Below are 23,722 nucleotides of genomic sequence, written 5' to 3'. Positions count from 1 at the left end.
ATTTTGAAAACAGTTTTTGCAAAAAATGGAAGAAGCTATTGACATCACTAAAAGTTAAATGTTGAATTTCACTAACTTGTCTTTAGACAATCTCATAAATAGAACAGGTCTTACCCGTTTCTCTGTGTCTCACACACACACAAGCTGACATCATGTCTAGATGTCTGATTCAGCTCCCTGTTTGCCCAGGAAAGCAATGAATGATTCAAGTCCTTGGGCACACTCATGGAGGAAGCTCCTGGTGTCTGGCTTCAGACGGGCTTTGCTCTGGCCATTGTGGCCATTTGGGCAGTGAACCAGCAGAGGGAAGATCTTTCTGTCTCTCCTTATCTCTCTATAAAATCTGCCTTGAAATAAAAATAAATATATTTAAAAAAGAATGTAGTCAATATAAAAATGAATGCCACAAGGAGCTGGGCAAGGGTGTTATGAATATAAACATGATTAAGGTACGACATTTAACTATTTCAGTGAAACAGAGAGACATATAAATACTATGAACAACTAAGAAATGTTAGTGTTCAGTTCTGCTTTTGGCAACTGGACATTTAACTATTTCAAGAAGGCAAAAAGCCAAAAACAGCTAGGAAGGTATGCGTTAACACATGCTTTACTTGGAATTTTCCTATAGTTTATGCAATGTCAATAAATTTCAACACCTGCATAGGAGAAGGAAATCTCAAGGGAAAACAAATAATTTATGATCTTGATATGTAAGAAACAAAATGTATGCCCTGCCCCCTCCCCCAACAGATAATGAGTTCATGGTGGAATTACATTTGAAAAACAATGACTCATCAAATGGATAAAGAGTAACAGCAGTATTAAGTGTTTAACGGGCTGGTTAACTTCAAAACGCAAACCTGCGCATGCTTCCATTCAGCTGAGTTTCTGAGTTCTAGCTGAAAGGAGACAGCACAGTAAGAGTGGTGTTAAATTAGGTGGAAACAAGCTCTGTACAGAGTTTTCTGGGTGAGTAGTGTTGGTCAGCCTCCGGAGCACTGACGGTCTCCAGAACCCTCAGTATGCGGTCCATGCCACCTGCTTCAGTTTGCTTAGGCGTAGTGACAGCTCCACGGCGTCCTGTGAGCGTTCTACAAAGGAAATAAGGACAGATGTTAATTCCCAGTAGCCAGACACTTAATGTTTCCTCATGTGTAAACTGGGATTGATGACAACTGTTGTACCTCATCTAGTTATTTGAAACATTTTTAAAAAAAATTTATTTATTGGGCCCGGCGCGGTGGCGCAAGTGGTTAAGGTCCTCGCCTTGCACGCTCGGGATCCCATATGGGCACCGGTTCTATCCCGGCAGCCCCACTTCCCTTCCAGCTCCCTGCCTGTGGCCCGGGAAAGCAGTTGAGGACGGCCCAAAGCTTTGGGACCCTGCACCCGCGTGGGAGACCCGGAAGAGTCTCCTGGCTTTGTATTGGCATAGTATCGCCTGTTGCGCTCACTTGGGGAGTGAATCATCGGATGGAAGATCTTCCTCTCTGTCTCTCCTGTCTGAGTGGCTGCTGGGAGCGGCCCTCTCCTCCTCTCTCCTCTTCTCCCAGAAACAGGAAGAAGAAAAAGGAAGATTGGAAGCAGCTGTCACATCCACTTTCTGCCATTCCTAGACCCTTCCCAAACTAATCAGTGGTTCACATGGGTGTGCATCCTTCTCAACGACATAAACATCATCAAAAATAAATGAAATGTATTGTGAGGAAAAAGAAGAAAAAAAAATGTGGTCTATTGGCCAGTCTTCGAATATCCTTCCATCAGCTGAAGGCATTTGGGTTTAGTTAGTCTGTTACTAGACATAAATTTAGATGCTGTTTTTCACAAGGCAGGGTAATGGTTTTCATATTTCTCTTTTGCTAAGTGTACTTTGAATGTCTTAAAAATCAAAACAATGGGTCTGGCGTGGTGGCCTAGTGGCTAAAGTCCTCTCCTTGAACACGCCGGGATCCCATATGGGTGCCAGTTATAATCCCGGCTCCTCCACTTCCCACCCAGCTCCCTGCTTGTGGCCTGGGAAAGCAGTCAAGGATGGCCCAAAGCCTTGGGACCCTGAACCCATGTGGGAGACCCAGAAGAGGTTCCTGGTTCCTGGATTCGGATTGGCGCAGCTCTAGCCATTGTGGTCACTTGGGGAGTGAATCAACAGATGGAGGATCGTCCTCTCTGTCTCTCCTCCTCTTTTTATATCTGACTTTGTAATAAAAAAAAAAAAGAAGAAAAAAAAAAGAAGAATCAACCCCGTATTCCCCCTGCTGGCTCCGCCCCCTCCCTTCCTAGTTCTCACGTGTGCTGGTTGGGCAACTTCACCTTGGCATTCCGTATTGTGCACTGGTTTCTGTCGTGACCGAACCTGGCTCAACCCACACTCTGTTCTGATGCTCGGATTTGCAGTGGATGATGTGAACTGATTCAGCCTGGTCTGCCCCCAATCCATGCCAAATGTAGCCAGTGGGAAACTTTCCCTGGCCTGTTCTGGGCTGTTTCCTATCATGCTTCTTGTGCTTACCTGCCGGGTCTGTGTCCTGCCAGAGGAGTTGCCCAGGCTCTTCCCTCAGAACCTCTCCCAGTGCCAGATTTCGCGCATACCAGGGGGTCCATGAACCAGCCCTACTCAGTTCACCTCCTGTCCTAGCAGGAACAGTGGCTTTTCCTAACTGGCCTTCAACCCAAACTGGTTCTTGCTTTTGGATGTTTCAGCCCAGCCATGGTTTGTCCATACCCATATATGGCTCACACATGGCTCAGTAGGGGTTGAGACCTTACCTAGTCTGTCCCACATCTACCTTGGTCCTCCAGGACACCAGACAGTATTGGAGTCTGGCCCGGCTTGTTGCATCCAGTCCCAGTCCACACTTGTGCCAGTGGAGACTACAACCGTTTCCTGATCAGAACGCAGCCCCCATTCCAGCCCACACACCCCTTGGTGGGAACCTCAACCCAGTCAGGGTGTCCCCTTACCTTCTAACCAGGCCTGTTCCCAGCCATAGATCATGCGCATGCCAGTGGTTGCTCTAACTCAGCTTGGCTCAGCCCCTCACCTATCCCAGCCTCTGCCTTAGACACTGTGACTAGAGTCCCTGACACATGCAGACCAGTAGGTTCAAGAGCCTAGCTCGGCTTGACCTGTGCTCCATCCTGGTTTCTAGTTTTGCTTGTGGGCTAAGGTTTGCTCAGTCCTGCCCGGTGAACCCCGTTCCATTACCAATTCACACATTAGCCAGCCATTAGAGCTACTTTGCCCAGCTTGTCCGACCTCAAGGTCTGGACCACATGTTCACCAGTGGGAGCTATGACTCGCCAGGGGAGTTTCCCTAGTTCCTCCACTTGATCCACTCCCAGACCCAGTTCTCATACATGCCATTGCAGTCTGGCCTTCCATTTGGCCTTGTATGAGCTGGTGAACGTTGCAGCTGATTTTATTTTTATTGGGAAGGCAGATATATAGATAAGAGACAGAGAGGAAGATCTTCCATCCAATGATTCAATCCCCAAGCGGCCGCAACGGCCAGAGCTGAGTCAATCCGAAGCCAGGAGCCAGAAGCCTCTTCTGGGTCTCATACGTGAGTGGAGGGACCCAAGGCTTTGGGCCATCCTCAACTGCTTTCCCAGGCCACAAGCAATGGATGGGAAGTGGGGCTGCCGATACTAGAACAAGTGCCCATATGGGATCCCAGCACGTGCAAGACTAGGACTTTAGCTGCTAGGCCACTGCACTGGGCACAGCCCACTTTATTTTCATCTAATGATGGTAAAACAAACAAACAAACAAATAATGGAGATATAGTTGCAGAACTCATGGGGAAGGAGAAAGTATGCAGATGATCGACAGAATTTTTTTTAATAAAAAACTTGAGCTTTTTCTCATCTCAAGAATCTTCATTAAAGTCAGCGTGCAGAGCTCTGACATTACTACTAGGTCTCCGCCTTTCATGAAAGCTGACTGCACACCTCGGACAGTGAGTCTGCCCCTTCCCCAGGCTGACTGCATACCTCGGACAGTGAGCCCCCCCTCCCAGGCTGACTGCACACCTCGGACAGTGAGTCTGCCCCTTCCCCGAGGTGGACTGTACATCATGGACACTGAACCCCCACCCCTTAAGGCCGACTGCACACCGGGACAGTGAGCCCCCTCCCAGGCTGACTGCACACCGGGACAGTGAGCCCCCCTCCCCCAGGCTGACTGCACTCGGCGGACAGTGAGCCCCCTCCCCCCAGGCTGAATGCACACCATGGACAGTGAGCCCCCCCCCCAGGCTGAATGCACACCATGGACAGTGAGCTCCCCCCCCAGGCTGACTGCACACTGTGGACAGTGAGTCCCCTCACACTGTGGACAATGAGTCCCCCTCCCCCAGACTGACTGCACACCGTGGACAGTGAGCCCCCACAAGGTTGAGTGATTTATCTGCAGTTCCAGATAGACAGCAGGGCCAGAGATCAGGGCTTAGGTTACCGTGACTTGAGATTTTAATTTTTAGGCTTGTGGCACATCTGACAAACATTTCAGCACCTCGTTTTCCTGTATGTGAAACCAGGAACCAGAAAAATAGCATACGATAAAATAAAATTATGAAGGAGGTGAATGGGTCAGTCAGAAGAGTGTTTTGTATATTAAGATGTGGGAAATTTGGCATAGACGAATTTAAACAAGTTCATTAGCCATAGTATTTTTCAGAGATTTCAACAAATTCACACTTACTATGGTGGGATGTCCGCTTCATGACCTTTTTTTTGGATGTACAAACATTTTTTGACTTATGCTGCACCTATGCAGTCTTCTAGAATGCCATTCCATGTAACTAGTTAATGTGAGGGATTTCAGAAGAGTAAGGAAAAATACATGACCACCAGGTGGCAATATGACACAACAAACTTGATTGGGGTCCCATGCAGAAGTCCTTCCCTGCGTGAGCGCTTTCAAAGGCAACAGTGTGGGGGAGCCACTCCCAGGACAAGGTGGGGTAAATGCAGGTTAAAGCAAATCCTTTGGAGCATGAAATGCACTCAGAATTTAGAGGATGCATTTACATATTTTAGTGGCTATCCTGGGGTGCTGTGGTCCTAGGCAGCTAGTTCAGGGTCACGAGTCTGGAAGCCACTCCTCCAAGCCCAGTGTGGTCCCTTCTTCCCAGAGGCAGCTGAGATGTGCCGCAGCAGTCCGACTGACCTGTTAACTGGGGGCACTCCTGGAAGAGCAGGATCCGTATCCGAGAGCAGGACAGGACGACAGCTTCCACGGCCTCATCTGTCACATTCACACAATGTCCCATGTTAATCTCCTGTTTGGAAACAGCAAAAGGAAGAAGTGGATATATTACAACAGTATGGAATGATCTAGGAAACGTTCTGATGACATAAAGCATCAAATGTCTGCTTTTTAAGGAAAACCACACAGAACAGACCAACGTAAGTCTAAGCAGATTTCAAAGTTAAATGCCTTATAAAACAATGTAGAGTTCAATGATGTCCACACTTATCAGTTGGGGTGTTTTTCCTAAGTTTGCTTAGGTTGGTGTTCCCAACTTTACAATGCTGAGATAAATATGAGCTATTTCCTACCATTGCATAGCAACTAATTTCCTGATGGCTTTATTAGAAAATGATAAACTAAGTTAACTGTTTGATAACTTTATTTAAAATTATGAATTGTATGACACGTCAGTATAGGAATTAACTGAAGGAGGGCCAGTGCAGTGGTGGAGCATGCTAAACCTCTGCCTATAGCACTGGCATTCCATAGGGGGGTCGGTTTGAGTCCCTGTTGCTCCACTTCCAATTCAGCTCCTGGCTAATGGGAATGCGAATAGCCATGGAAGATGGTCCAGGTACATGGATCTCTGTGCCCACACGGGAGACCCACAAGAGGTTCCTGGCTTCAGACTGGCCCAGCTCTGGGCATTATGACCTTTGGGGAGTGACTCAGCTGATGGATGGAGTAGCTCCCTCTCTGTCTTTCCTTCTCTCTGTAATGACTTCTTTTGCATGAAAATTAAAAAAACACACACAACTAACTAACGAATACAATGCAGTTAATATGAAGCCTGGCATACGTTAACTGCTCAAGCAATGCTGGCATTTAAAATAGTAAATATTATTTCCTTCTGCCTTAAAATTAACTTGGAATTCAGGCTTGGTATGAGAGTAATAGGATGTAGCCTTTTTTTTTCCTAATAATTTTTATCTACTTGAAAGGCAGACAGAGACAAAGAGACAGATCTTGGACTCGCTGGTCCACTTGCCAACAAGGAAAATGGGAGGTTTGCCAGGCTAATGCCAGGAGTCAGGAACTCAAGCTGGGGCTCTCGGGCGATTGGCAAGGATCCAATGCTGGGATAACACCACGGCCATGCAGGGTTACGTCAGTGCAAAGTGGAACCAGCAACAGAATGCGGATCCAGACCCCGCTACTAACACAGCACATAGGCCAACCAAGCAGCATCTGAACTGCTGCGTTGAATGCCCATCCCTATGAAACTTTCTTTACACTTATTTAACCTGCAAAGTTTAGAGTTACAGACAGAGAAGGAGAGACAGAGATCTTCATCTGTGGGTTTACTCTCCAAACAGCAGCAACGGCTGCAGTTGGGCCCATCCCTAGCTGGGCCTCACTAGCTTCTTCCAGGTCTCCCGTGTGGGTGCAGGTCTCCAAGTGGGCCATTTTCTTCTGCTTTCCCAAGCCAATAAGCAGGGAACTGGATTGGAAGTAGTGCAGCTGGGACTCAAACTGATACCCATATGGGATGTCAGTGCAGGAAGGCGGAGGATTAGCCTGTTGCACTACCAAGCAGATCCCTAAAACTTCATGAAAAGATTTCTTAAAATACATGTGTATATATATATGCTAGCATGATAAGCAAGATTCATACACACAAATAACACATACAAAAATAATCTCTTTAGGTAATTATTCAAGGAGAATTTTGGCCCAAAACATGCATTGCTATTCTATTACAAAAGCTACTATTATTAACATGTGTAATTCACTTATAGACTGCATCCTTCCAAGGAGTTGACAAGGCCTTGCTGCATAAAAGCACAACTTTATTTAAAAATAGATAAATAAAGCACCACCACCACCACCGCATTAAAACCACAAAAACCCTGGGATAGCAGGTGTCATGTTAGCCATTGATTTATGAGCTTGTTAAATGGTTTAAGAGCTTGTTAATGGCTCTCAGGAAAAGCAGGCTGGTGAGTTAGCTGCAAGGTAGGAACAGGTGAGGCAGGACAGCCTAAGGGAAAACTAACAATCTTCCTCCACAGTGAGACAACCCACAGACCCGTCAGAAACGGCAGCTCCTGGGAAATGAACAACTTTGGGAGAAAAACCAAGTTTCCATTTTAACCCACATTTATTTCCTTACCTTAGCACCTTTTCTTTACCCTGGGAATAAAGAGGTGGAAACAAATAAAAGTCTGAGAAATACCTAATGGATAAAACATTAGTTGTCTACTAGTTTTAAAAAATAATGCCTGAGGATAATGTAAAACCTAATCACCTTTAGGTGATTAATAAAAGTTACCTCTAATTTGTTGGCACAAGGTCCACTAACAAGCGCAACCACACCTCTGTCAGATACCTAAGCAAAGAAGAGAGACGCAGCTTACACACAGGAGACAATACAAGTGGGATTTCCCCAACTTTACTACCACTTAGATGTAATTTCATTGCTTCTCATTCTGCAAGCATGTCTTTTGGCTACACACACCTTCTACCCTTGTCATTTAAAACAACTGACAGGAGTATGCCAAAGTGTGAGATGGGGCGAAAAAGCCAATTTACCTTCAGAGTGAGTCTGTGTCGCTGGCCACTTGACATTCCTGCTCATGCCTGCATGTACACATGGCAGTCATCAGAGGAATTCTGCTTCCAGCCTGTGCTTTCTGCAAATAGGTTCTTATCTGCAGCCTGCCTCCCCCGATAAGGAGGTGTGTACAGAAATAAGGAGCATTTTGTCAAAGATGTGGAGCAGCAGCTTGTCTGCAAAGTTGACTACCCAACGACAAAAACTTTCATGACCCTTTGTGGACTCTTGCTGGCACCAGATTTATTACATATATATATATATATGTAATATATATATAAGTATATATATATATATATAAGAATTTTTCATTTTATTTTATGACACAATTTCATAGTCTCTGGGATTCCCCCAACTCCTCCCCATGCCCTCCCCCCATGGTGGGTTCCTCCACCTTATTGCAGTATTACAGTTCAAATCCAGTCATGATTCCTTCATTGCAAGCATGTACCATGCATACAGTCCAGCATCTTATTGTCCAGATAAATTCAACAGTTTCTTAGGGATACCATTCCTGGTTTGAAAGCAGAGCTGGCAGAATATCATCCCAACCAATGAAAAGCCACAACATAAATGTCCACAACAATTTACAACATTATGGAGTTAACTGACATGGTATTGACTGACCAATATGTTAGAAAATGCAAGTTCTTAACCACATCCTGTGACTACTTCATTGACATTTCAATTTTAGTTCATATACAACCGCCTGCTATACACCTTAAAATGGCTATAGGGTACTATTCAGCTGTCTTGTGTCTATTTTCATTTTAGTATTTAGCAGTTTATAGTACTGAAGCATTATTTTTACTGAACTTGGCGAATTTTAGGCTAGTCCAAACTGGCTTATAACTTTAACAAGGCATATGTCAACAGCTGAGACGCAGAACAGTTTTGGGGGGCGGTGTTGGCACCAGATTTTTTTTTAAAGATTTATTTTTATTATTTTTTTATTGGAAAGGCGGATATACAGAGAGGAAAGACAGAGAGGAAGATCTTCCGCCTGATGATTCACTCCCCAAGTGAGCACAATGGCCGATGCTATGCCGATCCGAAGCCAGGAGCCTCTTCTGGGTCTCCCATGTGGGTGCAGGGTCCCAAAGCTTTGGGCCGTCCTCCACTGCTTTCCTGGGCCACAGGCAGGGAGCTGGAAGGGAAGTGGGGCTGCCGGGATAGAACCGGCGCCCATATGGGATCCCGGGCGTGCAAGGCGAGGACCTTAACCACTTGCACCACCGCGCTGGGCCCGCACCAGATTTTTAAAGCATGTCATTACCCCTTCATCTTGCCTCCTCACCATTTTCTGCCACATGTACTAAAAACTGATTTGTTTCAAGAACAGGGAAGATGGTTTCTCTAGAACACAGGCACCCACCCACCATCTTCTTAGTTTATCTGCGTTTTGTAAGCAACTCAATTTCTCTGCTTTAACACCTTTGTGTAATAGGTTTTTTCTGTATGCCAAGGACAGACAAGCTTCAACTTGGCAACAGTCATATTGCAATTACCTAAAATGGCTTAAAACATGAAGTGATAAAGAATTTGAACATTAACAAAATAATTAATTGTGTCCTTCTGATTAGTCATGGAAATCCACGGAACACACACAGAGAGTCTGTTTTAAGTCATAATTATTTACCTGGGTGGCTGAGAAGTCAACGAACTGTAAAAATGGGCAGTTGTTTCCTAGTGCGTGTAAGGAGACATCAGTAATGCACAGGCAGCCACTCAGGTCGACGAACCTCAGCTCCCGGCAGTTGAGGGCAAGGGCCACTACTCCTTCGTCAGTGAGCCCGTGGCATCTTTGCATAGAAACCACATGCAAGGATGGGCAGGCCGAAGCCACAGCTTTCACTCCTAGGAGAAAGTGTGATTAGGGATCAGTGTAAGAAATGCATCCGATTTTTATTTTAGCAACCACCAATCAGGGATCCCAGCACTTGCAAGGTGAGGATTTAGCCACTGAGCCATCATGCAGGGCCCATCTGATATATTTTAACTTTTAACAAAGTTATAAATCAGAAATTGACTTCTGGGGCTTTTTTTTCTTGGTCTGAATATTTCATTGATGAACTTCACTGTTGGTGAGTCAGTGTTCAGCGTGCATAGACAGGCTGAGGTGGGTGCTGAAAACACGCTAGGACAAGATGAGAAGATGAAGACAGCGGGGCCTCGGGAGCTGCAGGCTCAGAGGCACAAGAGCCCAGGCTACCCACTGTCTCAAGTGCATTGATCAGCTACAGGACTAAGCCACCAGGCTTGGTTCATGATTACTGCTGATGTGGGGGAAATCAGACAACAATCTCCTACCTCAAAGGTGTCATGAATTTACGCAAGAGGAATCTCATACATCATGACCCGACTATAAGAACAATCTTATGTTTACACATTGGTTTATTGTTTCATTTCTCAGACCCTTAACCATTCACTCATAGCCTCAATGCCAGGCTGTCTAGTAGCCATATCGCAACCCCAAGATCAAGCACCCTTGTAACCATTCACTGATGTATTCTTCCAGAGGAACAAAGGCCTTCGGTGTCTCTAATGGAACATGGCATGCCTACATAGGGAAGCGGTCTGCCTTGGAGCTTCTCAGATAAAAGCTATAAACCTGAAATTTAGGCCTTGGTCAAGTTCAGGGTGGCTACAGCTCAGGAAATACTGAAAGACCTCAACACTTTATAACATATTTATATGCTTTTTGACATATCTTCCCTAAAATTATAATAGGTGGTGAACAGCAGCCTACCAATTCATTCAGTGTTAATAAACACACCTACTGATGTGATGGAGACACGGTTTCCTTTTGAGTTCCGTAATTTTAACGTCTTCAGTTTTTGGCAGCTACACAGGTGCAGGAGAGTGGTATCAGAAACATCACAGCTTCGTAGATCTAGACTTTGAACTTCTGGATGTAACATCTGTAACAAACACATAATTCTAATATATTATTTCTCTAAATATAAACATCCATTAGGGGCGGTTGTAAGGCACAGCAGATAAGCCGCTCCCAGGGTTGCCCATATCTGAGTACCTGGTTTGAGACCTGAGTCCTGGGCTACTCCAAGCTTCTGAACCAGTAACCTGCTAACACGCTGGGGAAGCAGCAGATGATGGCCCAAGACGTGGGGTCATGCTGCCCATGTGGGAGACCAGGATGGAGTTCTGGACCCCTGGGTTTAGTCTACTGTTACAGGAACTTGGGAAGTGAAACAGCAGATAGAAGAAAGCATTTTCTATTTGTATATGTCACTCTGCCCTTCAAATAAATCAATTACTCTTTGAGATATTTCCCACAGTCAATGTACAGGAATCATAACAGATGAAGGATGATGAAAAACAGAGCAAAAACGATAGAAATACATTCATATGAAGATACATGGGCAGGGCAGGAGAAACCAAAGCTACCTCAAGCTGGAGGGGCAGCCTTCAGTGCCCGTGAAATCGTTCCTGGGACAAGAAGCATTGTTGATGCCTGGTGCAAAGACACGACCCCTTGACCAAGAAGTTCAAAACCAAAGCAGCAGTGGATAACTACCCTTTTCCATTTGCATGTATGTATTTAAAATTTCTCTGCATCAAATTTTAAAATCTATTTTAAAAAAGGATTCATTTATTTTTGTTGGAAAGACAGATATACAGAGAAGGGGAGAGACAGAGAGGAGGATCTTCCATCCGATGACTCACTTCCCAAGTGAACGCAACGGCTGAAGCTGAGCCAATCCAAAGCCAGGAGCCAGGATCCTCTTGCAGGTCTCCCATGCGGGTGCAGGGTCCCAAGGTTTTGGGCCGTCCTCGACTGCTTTTCCAGGCCACAAGCAGGGAGCTGGATGGGAAGTGGGGCTGCCAGGATTAGAACCAGCACCCATAGGGGATCCAGGCATGTTCAAGGTGAGAACTTTAGCTGCTAGGCCACCACACTGGGTCCTAAATAAATACATTTTGAAAGCAAAGGTAATTCATTCTCTCATGGTTATGTAGACTAGGAATCTGAAATCAAAGTGTTGGCTCTGTGGAGAAATCTATCCACCTCTCTCTTTTCCTCTGATCGTGGCCGACAACCCCTGGCACTCCTTAATGTGTACAGGCATTACTGCTCCTTCACAGACTCCCTGCAGTTCTGTGCCTTCTCCCAGCCGTCTTTGCACGAGGACACTGGTGATGTTGAGTAGAGACCCACACTACTCCATATGAACTCATCACTCCTGTTACAAAATAAGGCCACGCGTTGAGGGTCCAGAGCTTAGGTCTTCAACATCTTTTTGAAGATGGTACAAAATTCAATTCTAGTATCTCCAGCTGGTAAACTCTCTAGTATATGTATCATTGTTTGTTCTCCTATTTACTATTAAGCAAAGAAAAGGTCCTAATTGCAATACTTTAAAATAAATCATGGGGGTGATAGGTTGATCGAGCAGTTCAGAATCTGCTTGAGCCACCCATGTGTAACTCCAGCTTCCTGCTAACGCTGGAGGGGAGCAGAGGACGCTCGAGCACTTACATCTTTTCTACACATATGGGAAATCTGCAATCAATTCCTAGCTCCTGGCTTCAGTGTGGCCAAACGTTGGCTGCCGTGGTATCTGAAAGGAAAATCAGTGCAGAGAAGATTTATCTGTCTCTATCTCTCTGCCTTTCAAATAAGTTTTAAAATTAAGATATTAATATGGGCACTTCATGTTAGCTAACGTCCCCACCTTGCATAAACCATATTGGTACTGGTTCATATCACAGCTGTTCCATTTCCTTCCAGCTCCCTACTTGTGGTCTCAGAAAACAGTCGAGGATGGCCCAAAGCCCTGGGACTCTGCACCCAGAAGAGGCTCTGGATCAGCTCAGCTTGGGCTGTTGCAGCCACTGGGGAATGTACCAGTGGAGGGAAGATCTTTCTCTTTGTCTTACCTTTTTTCCACTAATCCGATCTGCCTTTCCAATAAAAATAAATAAACCTTAAAAAAAGAAAACAACAAACTCCTGTTCTGTACCCTGAGTCAAATCAGACCACCTCCGCCCCCTTTTTTTTTCATTACTGGAAATTAGATAGCTTTTTTTTTTTTTTAAAAAAAATTATAGGGCCCGGCGCGGTGGCGCAAGTGGTTAAAGGTCCTCACCTTGCACGCCCGGGATCCCATATGGGCGCCGGTTCTAATCCCGGCAGCCCCGCTTCCCTTCCAGCTCCCTGCCTGTGGCCTGGGAAAGCAGTCGAAGACGGCCCAAAGCTTTGGGAACCTGCACCCACGTGGGAGACCCGGAAGAGGCTCCTGGCTTTGGATCGGCGTAGTATCGACCCGTTGCGCTCACTTGGGGAGTGAATCATCGGATGGAAGATCTTCCTCTCTGTCTCTCCTCTCTGTATATCCGCCTTTCCAATGAAAAAATAATAAAAAAATAAATCTTTTTTAAAAAAAAATTATATATTTTTATTGGAAAGGCAGATTTAGAGAGAGAAGACAGAGAGAAAGATCTTCCATCTGCTGGTTCCCTCCCTAAATGGCCACAATGGCTGGAGCTGAACTGATTTGAAGCCAGGAAGGTCTCCCATGTGGGTACAGCGTCCCAAGGCTTTGAGCTATCCTCCACTACTTTCCCAGACAACAAGCAGGGAGCTGGATGAGATTGGCGCCCACATGGGATGTTGGCCGGCGCTTGGAGGTGGAAGATTAGCCAGTTAAGCCATTGTGTTGGTCCCCTAAAAATGTTTTATATTAAAGGAGACAAAACAGAACAAAAAAAATAGAAAATACTGATGTGTACTTCATCAGGTCTGGTTTCTGTCCTGGAGTCATGGTGTAACATACATTCCTTAGTGTCAGTCTTGTTTTTAAACCTTTTAAAAATCTTAGTTTTTACCAAAATATTTTAAATTTTTTGAAAATGTGAAGATCAAAGGTGCTGGTACCCTGAAGACCAGAGAAATAACTGAAGAAATAGTGACAAAAATTTTTTTAAACTATGTATGAATATTGTCATTACTTGGAAATAATTTAAAAAATAACTCATACTTTATTGTACATTAAATGATTACTAATCCTATGATATATATGTTACAAAAATCTGAGCTCATTTCTAAATAATAGAACATCCTTGCTTTATAGCTATGCATACTCTTACCTCACTTATATTTGAATCTGTTATCTTCCCTCGCAGGCTCATCATGTGAATCAGTCTGTCTTTTATGTTGGGAGGCAAAGGCTTAACGTCTGTCATATAGCTGGAAATATTCTCTGCGAAACACCTAAGGCTTCTGAAATACAAACACAACAGAGTCAAATTATATTTACTGGACTGACTTTGAACACTTGCTTAATGCGTTTGTTAGCAGTCACTTGGCACAGTGCAAGGGACACTGCGGGGGATGTCCCCTCCCATTAAGGAATGCCTGGGATCAAGACTCTAGCTCCAACCCCTTAGTCCAGCTTCCTGCAGACATATATCTGGAAAGGTTCAAGTTCATGAGTGCCTGTCACCTGCCTGGGAGACCCCTGGGAGTCTGACAACTCTGGCTTCAGCCTGACACAGCCACACGCCTGTGGAGTGAACCAGTGTGGATGGCTGATGATGTCACGTTCTTTCTGATGGGCATTACCTCTAATGTGTGTTGGCAGACTTTTCCAGAAACTCTGTAATACTTCTCGTTTCTACTAGCAGGTTTGGGGGAGGGGTTCCTGCTCCTACATATTTCTTTAGCAATTAGCCATTATTGCTCATTTTATTAATTTTCCCATCCACTTCTTTCCACTTTCTATCTCCTTTCCCAGTCCTATTCCCATCACTGTAGGAAGCCACTGGTGCCCATATGTGATACCATGGGCTTAGCATGGTAGCCTATTGGTGAATGTCCTTGCCTTGCACACACCAGGATCCCATGTGTGCGCTGGTCCATATCCTAGCTGCACACCTTCCCATCCAGCTCCCTGCTTGTGGCCTGAGAAAACAGTAGAGGACAGCTCACAGCTTTGGGACCCTGTACCCACGTGGGAGACCCAGAAGAGGCCACTGGCTCCTGGCTTCAGATTGGTTCATCTCTGGCCATTGCAGCTACTTGAGGAGGGAACCACTGTACCGAACTGTCTCTGCTCTCTCTGCAAATCTCACTTTCCAATAAAAATAAATAAATCTTAAAAATTAAAAAAAAATATGTGATACCAGCACCATATGAGGGTGGAGTATTAACCCTGCAGTGCCACCATGCCAACCCCAATATGCTGCTCCTCTTTATGACTAATATTCTAGTACATAGACACACATCACTCTGTGTAGTGACTCAATAGCTGACTCCTGTGGTTAGCATAACTAGTACTGCTGTGAACATCCACGTGCGAGTGTTTTTCTGAGTCCTCAGCTTATGTTTTGTTGGGAATATACTCAGGTTTACCTTTGTGAACTGCCAACTGTTTTCTCTCTTACTTAAGTATAGCTTCCTTTAGTTCTTTGAACACATTTATAATAGCTACTTTTAAGGCTTTGTTAAGACCAACATTTGAGCCCTCTCAAGGATTTTTCTTTTTCTTCTTCTTTTTAAAAAAATGTATTTATTTTTACTTGAAAGGCAGATGTTTACAGAAAGAAGGAAAGATACAGAGAAGTCTTCCACTTACTGGCTAAATGGCACAACAGCCTGAGCTGAGAAAATCTGAAGCCAGGAGCCAAGAGCTTCCTCTGGGTCACCCACGCAGAGGTAGATGTCCAAGGACTTGAACCACCCTCCTCTACCATCCCAGGCTTTAGCAGAGAGCTGGATGAGAAGTGAAGCAGCCAAGACATGAACTGGTGCTGGCACTGCAGGTGAAGGATTAGCCTGCCCCACCACCACACTGGCTCCCAGAGCCAGTTTCTATTGCCTGCTACCTATTCTTCATTTGGATCACACTCCCCCCCCCTTGCTTATCTTGTAAATTTTTGGGGTAGAAAACTGGATCATTCGGAAAATAGGATATAGTAACTCTCAGTATTGGTTTTCCATAGAATAGGTTACTGCTTATTTATTTAGGCTTTTTATTGATGTGGCTGAATTATTTTACTGAAGTGCCTTTCTTATCTTACCATTCCAGGTGCATAGTCTTGTACACTATAATTCTAGGATGGCGGCGGTTTCAGTAGTATTCTCTTACAGTATCTCCTTGGATTACTACTAAGCCTTTATGGGTGTCACATGCACCTGTTAGCTGCCACTCACTGCAAACTGCTCACTCCAGTATTTCCAACAAGACATGGGTACCAACTGCTCCACAATCATATCCCATTCTGCCTGGGCGCCTCTGCTGGGGTTTGAGCTGTGTTCTAAGGGTGAGTGTGTTCTTCTCAGTTGTCTCTTTTCCTGTTTCCCTTGGTAAACCAGATGGACTGTGGTTTAGCTGTGCCTCTCTGCTTGCCACCAAAGCATTGATTGTTTTTGAGAGAACTCTTAGACTTGTACTCATTCTGTCTCAAAGAGTCAGTTTCTTGGTGGAGAGCTTTAGAACTTTTGTCTTGTGGCCTGCTATGCCAGTAGGGAGAAAATTTCGAGACACAATTTTGAAGTTGGGATGACGCACGTTGAGTACGTTCCTGTTTGAGTGACACCCGGGCTGTCTGGTGGTCTCTGGCTTTGGCTCATTTCTTCTGGGATGGAAATCCTGCCACATGAATGGGCCTGGGTAAGGGAGACTGGGACACCAGTAGTCTTACCGAGTCATGCTGAGACAGAGCTTCAGCCTCATGAAAGCAGGCTTGGTGGAAACAATCCTTGCACATCCTGGCCACACCTACTTGCAATGCAGCACAAGTAGTTGGATTGGCAGGAGTGATGAGCCATGCTGGCAGCTCGCCATTCCCATTACATTTTTAGATTCCCTTGGCTGGAAGGTACTGAGAAAGGTCATCTCATTCTCTTGCCCAACTCTCAGAGTGGAGCTTCTCATCCAGCTGAGCTGGGGGGCAGGTGGTGGAGGGATGCAGCAAGTGTGGAGGGAATGCTGCAAGCTATTTTAAGTGTTAATACATTTTCTTCAATAAATGTTTCTTCACTTACTGCATGCAATTAGGAGATGTTCCAGTGTCATTCAAGCATTGTTTTTGTTTTCTAATTTCTAAATGATATGATCATTTCAATGGAACTCCTCACGCTATTATTTTTCAATATCATATCATCAATATTTTCATCCATTTACCAAACATTTGGAACCCGTTAATAAATACTCCTTTGATTTCAAATATATACTGTTCCTTCCAAATTAATTGATTGTTTTAAGTTTGCTTATTTTAAAGTCCTTTTATCCCAATAGAGTCCAGACTTTTTTGATAAGGAGTAGAGTGTATACACGTTTGCTACATCCATGTATTAAAAAGGAAACCATAAAATGTTTAAAATGTCTTAAAAATTGAAGTGAGGTAGTTTTTCAGCTTATGGCTGGTGGTCAGTTAGATCTTCGGCATATCCGTGCATCATTCGAGGTATGCCAGCAATGCTCTTTATTTAGATCATCTCTCAGATGGGACTTATTTCCCGCAAACCATTCCAACAGACAGCTATTGCCTTCTTACTCTTGCACAAAAGGTAAGATTGCTTACTACTTGCTAAAAAAACCAGTGTATTTCCAGGGCAAGTGCTGTGGCACAGAGGGTTTCATTACCACGTGGGATGCCCATATCCTATATTAGAGTGCCTGGTTTGATTTCCAGATCCTCCACTTCCTATCTAAATTCCTGCTAATATGTTTGGGGGGCATGGTCAGCAACCCAGTGCTTGGACCCAGCTCCCTGTGTGAGAGAGCCTTGTGGAACTTCAGGATTCAGCCTGGCCCACCCCTGCTTGTTTTGGACATCCGGGAAGATGTCTGTGTCTACATGTCTTCCTATGACCCATCCACTCCGGTTTCAAATAAACAATTTACAAAAAACAAAAACAAACACAAAAACAAAACCAGTGTATTCCCCAACGTTAGTGTTCCTCTCCTAAAAGGTACCCAAAGCATAGGAGCCATTCCCCTGAGCCTTTTCTATCATTCTTGGATAGGCAGTAAAAGAAGAGCTGAGAACTAAGCTAAAGCTTCAGCTGCTTGCTGCACTGTGACAAGCTTTCCTCAAACCTGGAATCCTGGACCTTCTGCTAGCACCATGAAACAAAGTAACATTCTAAACTATCAGTGTATCAGAGGTTAAGAGCAACTTAAATCTCAGATTTGACATTCAGTAACAACAACTGGGTGCTGAGAAACAGTTTCTCAGAAGCCGAAGGACATGAATTTTGTGATCAGATTTGGAGACATGGAAGCCCCTTGAGATCTGGTATCGAGTGCTGTTCTCAAGTTGGGGGGACGGTGAAGGGTCTCCACCTGTGATTACAAACAGCAGTCAAACCAGCCATGTGAATTTCTCCATTCGATGCTCTTCCTCTATAATTACCTATTCACCTTGCTTCTGGCTAACAAAGTTGAAGTCTTTAATTTCTGATGCTTCTCTTTACTGGGTCTCTATTCAAAATTGTTTGTGGGGTTAGGGTTGTGGCAGAGTAGGTAAAACTGCTGACTATAGCCCCAGCATTTTAATCCTGGCTGCTCCATTTCCAATCCAACATGCCTTGGAAAGAAGAATTTGGGCCCCTGCACTCATAAGGGAGCCCTGGAAGAAGCTCCAAACCCCTGGCTTGTGGACTGGCCCAGCTGGAGCAGCTGTGGCCATCTGGGGACTGAACCACCAGACAGAAGGTATCTGTTTTAGAAAAACACATAAATCTTCCCAACAACAAATGTGTACCTGATTCAGATCCAAAGGTCAGCCCTCTTCAGAGAGCTGTCAGTGAGGTAAGAAAACAGGGATAGATGGCAAGCAGCATCCTCCATGGAGGGAGGCCTTGCAGCTGGACCAGAGTCCTCACTGACAGTTGCCTGCCATTCTGGCTCAGGTTCCTTATATGGCACAAATGGAACACAGCTAGCTGAACAGTTGCCAATCTCAAATGTGTTCTTTGTTAAAAGGGCTGCAAAAGTTGGTCCGCGGAAAAACCACATGCTGGCACAGCAACGTAGGCAACATGGTCACCTTCCTGCTTTTTGCTTCACAGAATCTTCTTGACAGATGTCATTCTATTTCCTCTTTGCACCGAGCAGTGTTATCAAGTGCCATCCACAGGTCTAATTTATATATGCACTGCACTTTTCTAACAGCTGCCTAAGATGCCAATTCCTCTCCCAGCGATAGAGACTACAGCTCCTTATCCCCAGAAATTAACCTGCAAAGAGCATTTCACACATAAATGTTTGGGCTTCTCAGATCTCTTCCCAGAATGTGCCAGCAGTCCTCCTATTCACAGCTTTACCTAATTCCTGTTGCTCTCTGCTCCCAGCACAATTCCAAACCTTGGAGAGGTCCCCGCTGCTGTAAAAGTGAATGCTTCAAGCTGGCGCTTCTAGTTCCCAGGCTTTGTGTCACTACTCCGCCATTTGTATGGAATCCTCCAGTCAACCTGGAATACGACCTTTCTGGTTTGCTCACATTTCTTCTAAGTACACTGCCTAACAGGACTTTATATTTTAAGATTTACTTTTATTTATTTAAAAGGCTGACAAGAGGGAGAGATGGGCAAAGAGAGAAATATCTTTCATTAGCTGGTTCACTCCCCACATGGCTGCAAAGGCAGGGACTGTGCCAGGATGAAGGCAGGGACCTGGAGCTTCTTCGGCATCTCCCACATGGATGTACATGAATGCCCTCTCAGGTGTCCAAGCAAGGGGCTGGGTCAGAAATACAGGAGGCAAGCTTCGAACCACAACCCACAAGGCTGCCAGCATCACAGGTGGCAGCCTGACCTGCTACACCAGAATGCTGTCCCCAGGACTTCACTTACTTGAAAAAAAAAAAAAACCATCATTTTGTATTTATGTGAAAGTGACAGAGAAAGAAAGAGATCTTCTGTCTGCTGTTTCATTCCCCAAATGACTCCTATGGTCAGGGTTGAGTCATGCCCAAACCAAGCCAGATCTTGCAGCCCAGAGCCAAGGACTTGGGCCATCTTTTGTCGCTTTCACAGGTGCATTAGCAGGGAGCTGGACTGGAAGCAGAGCATCAGGGACCCCATCTGATGTTTCATAATCAGATGCCTTACCACAAGCAGCAACTTAACCCACTGTGCCGCAGTGTCAACCCTAGCACTTTGCTTTTATCCCACTGCTTCTTAGATGTGTTTCTACATAATTCAAGTTTTCCTCTGCTCCCAGCATACTTCCAAACGTTGACAGGTCCCCGCACCTGCAATGGCCAGCTGCTACTACCAATATCATATTAAATTCCTTCAACAAACGCTCCTGTGAAACGCTGCTTTTCCTCATCAGAAATTTCAAACACACTGTTAACATTCCCTTTTTCTGCTGTTCTTCTATCTATAACGTATCTACTTCCAGACCCTCTTGTGCCAGCACCTCCTCCCCACCAGCTATTTTCTGTAATGTCCAGTATCATGCTTCATCTGCCACGTATGCTCTCTGAATGTATGCTTAACCGCTAGTGAGCAACTCTTGAAACTACATACGGAGACAAAAGACCCAATTCTGGCCACAGGAGTTCTAAGAATCATTGGCGAGCAACTCTTTTGGAGCCTCAGGCATGAGAAATTAAGAGACAGGAATTAAAGTGAGCCTTAGAAGGATGGGTATTGGGATTCAGGTAGCACACCCCTTGGCTCTGTTTGCCCGAGTAGGTGGATAAAATCATGAGTAACACATGTGAGCGTCACCCCTGTGCAAAGTAAGAGATGCTTGGCTCACACTGGCTTTCCATCTTTGCAACATTTCTAGAGGGTAGGTAACATTATCACTGGTCCTCACTTACAGACAAGACAAAGGAAAGCCAGACACAACACTAGTCTCACCCTACACAACGAATTGATTTCTCTTGCAAGTCCATGGACGAAGGGCCAAGAGTTTAGGAGAAATAATCCAACAGGTCCAAACCCCACTGTCTTAGAAGCTTGCAACATAGCGAAGCTGTTCTCCTTAGCATAGAGTTCACTATTTTTGCATGATCATGAATGAACATAAAGCTCACGCAGACAGCAACTTGCAGTAAAAAATTTTTTCCTGGTGTTTAATAACATCAACAACTAGCACGTGTGGGGGGGGTGGGGTGGTGTGTTTATCCTATGCACAGCATCCTTCCAAGGACTCTACACGTGTTCAAGGCTCAGGGCGCTCCTGGAGACAGGTTCGTGAGGTTACCCCAGCAGATGCACAAACAATGCAAGAACAGGCGAGGGCAGAGCCGGGGCTGAAGCCAGCAGCCCGACTTGGGTTCCAGTTCTTAACCACTCTGCCTCCCAGTGCTCCTCCTGGTCACGGTTCCTGGGAGGAATTCGGGGACAGGCTTTGGGGAGCCCCACAGATGTGGACTGTTCCCATCAAGGCGGTGACAGCTGTCAAGGCCGGCTGAGGAAGCGGGACTCTGGTCGGGGAGCGCGGGACAGGGGGACCCGGAGCCAGCCCACCCTGCAGCCCAGCTCGACAGCTGTCCCTGGGGAGGGGGCGACACATCGGGAGCCCAGGAGCAGAAGCACCAGCAGGGCTTTCTCAGATCGGCGGCGGGAAAGGGGCGGGGAAGGGGACACGACTGGGCGGCGCCTTGGCACCGACTCACAGTTCCGAGAGCCGACTGACTAGCAGCGAGTCGGACGTCGAGTCGACCATCGCCGCGGTCCCGGGAGCCTCTTCCGCGTTCCTGGGGTATCCGCCACCCAGCCAGAAACCGTCCGCCAACTACCGCCTCCTGTGCGACGCGTAGCCCTCACGACGTCATGCAGCCTTCCGGTGACCGGGGCGTGGCTCCGTCCGGGACTAAAAGGAGAAAGCGGAGGGCCCTGCGTGGGAGGAGCCGCTGAGCGAGGGTGCGGAGGGGCCAGGGGTGATAAAATGTAGAGAAGCCCTAAGCCGGGGCGAAGCATGCCGGGAGTTGTAGTTCTTAGCGAAGGTTCCCCCTTCCCGGCTCCTTGCAGCACAGTGCGAGTCCGGAGCTTCCTGCTAGCAAAGCAGAACGGACGACGCGCTGGACGAGATGTCCTGAACGCACGCCGGACACCCCGTGGGCTTTACCAACGTTAGACGGAGCATTTTAGAGGATTTCAGCGCTCCGTGTGAAGCGCACTCTGAGCCGTGCTTTGTTCCAGCAGAGGGCCACATTCGTAAGGATCAAGTCCAGGGAATTCGCTCTTTGTTCTGCCGCGGAGCGCCTGCTGCTTTTCAGTGCTGTTTCTCTCTTCTTTAGTTCGCTGTAGATTCTCTTTGTGCGCTCCTTGGAAGCTGGAATCCAAGTTTTGCCTCTTCCCGAACGAACGCCTCCCGTGGTCCACGCAGCAGCAGAGCTGTGTGCTGCCCAGTGCTTGAGTCGATGCTGTTGTCTCCGTGTATGCTCAGCGCGTGATGCTTGCTCATGAGGAGTGATCGTGTTACTGGTGTTTGTATTTACCGTTCTTACTGTATTTCACAGTGTGTGTAGGGAGGCTGCAATGTTCAATGCACTAGACAGGTGAAAATGCAATGAGAATTACTGTTAGATACTAAGCTGGGGGTAGTTCCTGGGGCGCACCCCTGGTGTTGGGGAGGACAAGTCAGAGAGGAAGGGTGGGCTGTCAGGGACACTAAGTCATTTGGGGTGGCCTCCCTGGCAAGCTATGAAACATGAGTGGAGAACAGAGCTTGTCTAGTTTTCCGTAAAGTTCTAGTTAGTATGCATCTTAGGCTTTCATGGGCTTGCTTAAAGGTACTGAACATGTCAGTGCAATGAGCCACGGGGTGGGCATACAGCCTAATGGTTGACATGCCCACTAGCCCTGATTGGAATGTCTGGGTTTGATGCCTAGCCCTGGCTCTGGTTGCAGCTCCCAGCTATCAGACCCTAGCAGGCAACAGTGGTGACGAGGAGTGACGTGGTGGGCTGTAGAAAACCAAGTGGTGGACTGGATTTGGTCCCTGGGCAGCTTTCCCATGTGCCCCTTCCTGGTCTGGAGATGTGGGCGTGATGGTCAGTGTGTGAAAGCTTAGGCTCTGTCTGGAGGATGGCAGGCGGAGTCCCACATGGCTTTGAAGCCAGGACAGGACATTCACGGGAAAGAAAAGATTTTGAAAGATAACTCAAGCTGTTGTGGGATTATGAAGTCCCCGGCAGAGACTACAGACCAGAAAGGAATCTTGTGATGAGAGTCTGAAAAAGTAACAGCTGTCAGATGAACAGATCCAAGAGGTAATAGTCCTCTAGATGTACAAAAATGCATCATGCGGGTAAAAAGCACAATCATTTTGAAAAAAGAGATAATGGGGAAAAATGGGTAAGATTTACAGTTTAAATTTGAAAGACAGGGTTGCAGAGGGGGTAGAGAGAGAGAGTGAGACAGAGATGACTTCATCTGGTGATTCATTCCCCAGCTGCTGGAACTGGACCGGGCTGAAACTAGGAACCTAGAGCTTGATTCAGATCTCTGCTTCCCATCCAGCTCCCTGCTCATGTGCTTGGTAAAGCAGTGCAGGATGGCCCAAGAACTTAGGCCCTGCCACCCACTGTGGGAGGCGTGGATGGAGCTCCAGGCTCCCAGTGTCAGCCTGGACCAGCCCCTGCCACTGAGGCCAGTTGGGAGTGAAGGGGCAAGGGAAAGTTATCCCTTTCTCTTGCTCCCCCTCTCTGTCGTTCACTCTCTTCTTAAGAAGAATTAAATATATCTGTTTTAAAGAGAATATACTGAACGCTAGCACCAGTGGTGTAACAGGAATCCTCCACCTGCAAGCACCAGCATCCCTTACAGGTCCAGGCTTGGGTCCAGGCTGCTCCACTTGTGATCCAACTCTGCACTTATGACCTGGGAAGGAAGTGGAGGATGGCTCAAGACCTTGGATCCTGCACCCATGTGGAATACCTAGAAAGATGCTCCAGGCTCCTGGCTGCAGATCGGCTCA

At 46.1% G+C, this 23,722-nt stretch overlaps 1 protein-coding gene and 1 long non-coding RNA gene across 6 annotated transcripts; one reads left to right on the top strand and one right to left on the bottom strand.

Annotated features, from left to right (window-relative positions):
• Window positions 1-587: 587 nt before the first annotated feature.
• On the bottom strand, window positions 588-21,573 carry AMN1 (antagonist of mitotic exit network 1 homolog). 5 transcript variants are annotated; one of them, XM_040972223.1, is made up of 8 exons: window positions 21,417-21,488; window positions 15,988-16,426; window positions 13,923-14,055; window positions 10,588-10,732; window positions 9,451-9,668; window positions 7,530-7,586; window positions 5,174-5,285; window positions 588-1,094 (listed from the first exon to the last, which is right to left on the bottom strand). In XM_040972223.1, exons 3-8 carry the CDS (start codon window positions 14,016-14,018, stop codon window positions 1,021-1,023), a joined length of 702 nt encoding a protein of 233 aa, XP_040828157.1. In that variant the 5' UTR covers window positions 14,019-14,055; window positions 15,988-16,426; window positions 21,417-21,488; the 3' UTR covers window positions 588-1,020. The 5 variants fall into 5 exon arrangements, with proteins under 5 accessions (XP_040828157.1, XP_040828155.1, XP_040828159.1 ...); XM_040972221.1 differs by lacking the exon at window positions 15,988-16,426 and having other exon boundaries at window positions 21,417-21,573; XM_040972224.1 differs by lacking the exons at window positions 588-1,094; window positions 15,988-16,426 and adding an exon at window positions 7,371-7,433 and having other exon boundaries at window positions 5,200-5,285; window positions 21,417-21,573.
• A 36-nt stretch (window positions 21,574-21,609) lies between these two features.
• On the top strand, window positions 21,610-22,075 carry LOC121151039. Its single transcript, XR_005883107.1, has 2 exons — window positions 21,610-21,663; window positions 21,772-22,075. It is a non-coding gene; the product is annotated as an uncharacterized LOC121151039 (long non-coding RNA).
• Window positions 22,076-23,722: the final 1,647 nt, after the last annotated feature.

Source organism: Ochotona curzoniae, unplaced genomic scaffold, assembly GCF_017591425.1.
Source record: "Ochotona curzoniae isolate NIBS_2020 unplaced genomic scaffold, NIBS_Ocur_1.0 contig_2235, whole genome shotgun sequence".
NCBI classification, from domain to species: Eukaryota; Metazoa; Chordata; class Mammalia; order Lagomorpha; family Ochotonidae; genus Ochotona; species Ochotona curzoniae.
This window is presented reverse-complemented; position numbering and strand designations above follow the sequence as displayed.

Excerpts from the sequence above, each read along its gene's own strand:
- AMN1 (XM_040972221.1), bottom strand. The coding sequence starts at position 21,466 with ATGGTCGACTCGACGTCCGACTCGCTGCTAGTCAGTCGGCTCTCGGAA. Across the intron at positions 7,587-9,450 it reads TTGACTTCTCAGCCACCCAG|GTATCTGACAGAGGTGTGGT; the intron begins GTAAATAATTAT and ends TTCTTTGCTTAG. Across the intron at positions 5,286-7,529 it reads CTTGTGCCAACAAATTAGAG|GAGATTAACATGGGACATTG; the intron begins GTAACTTTTATT and ends GTTTCCAAACAG.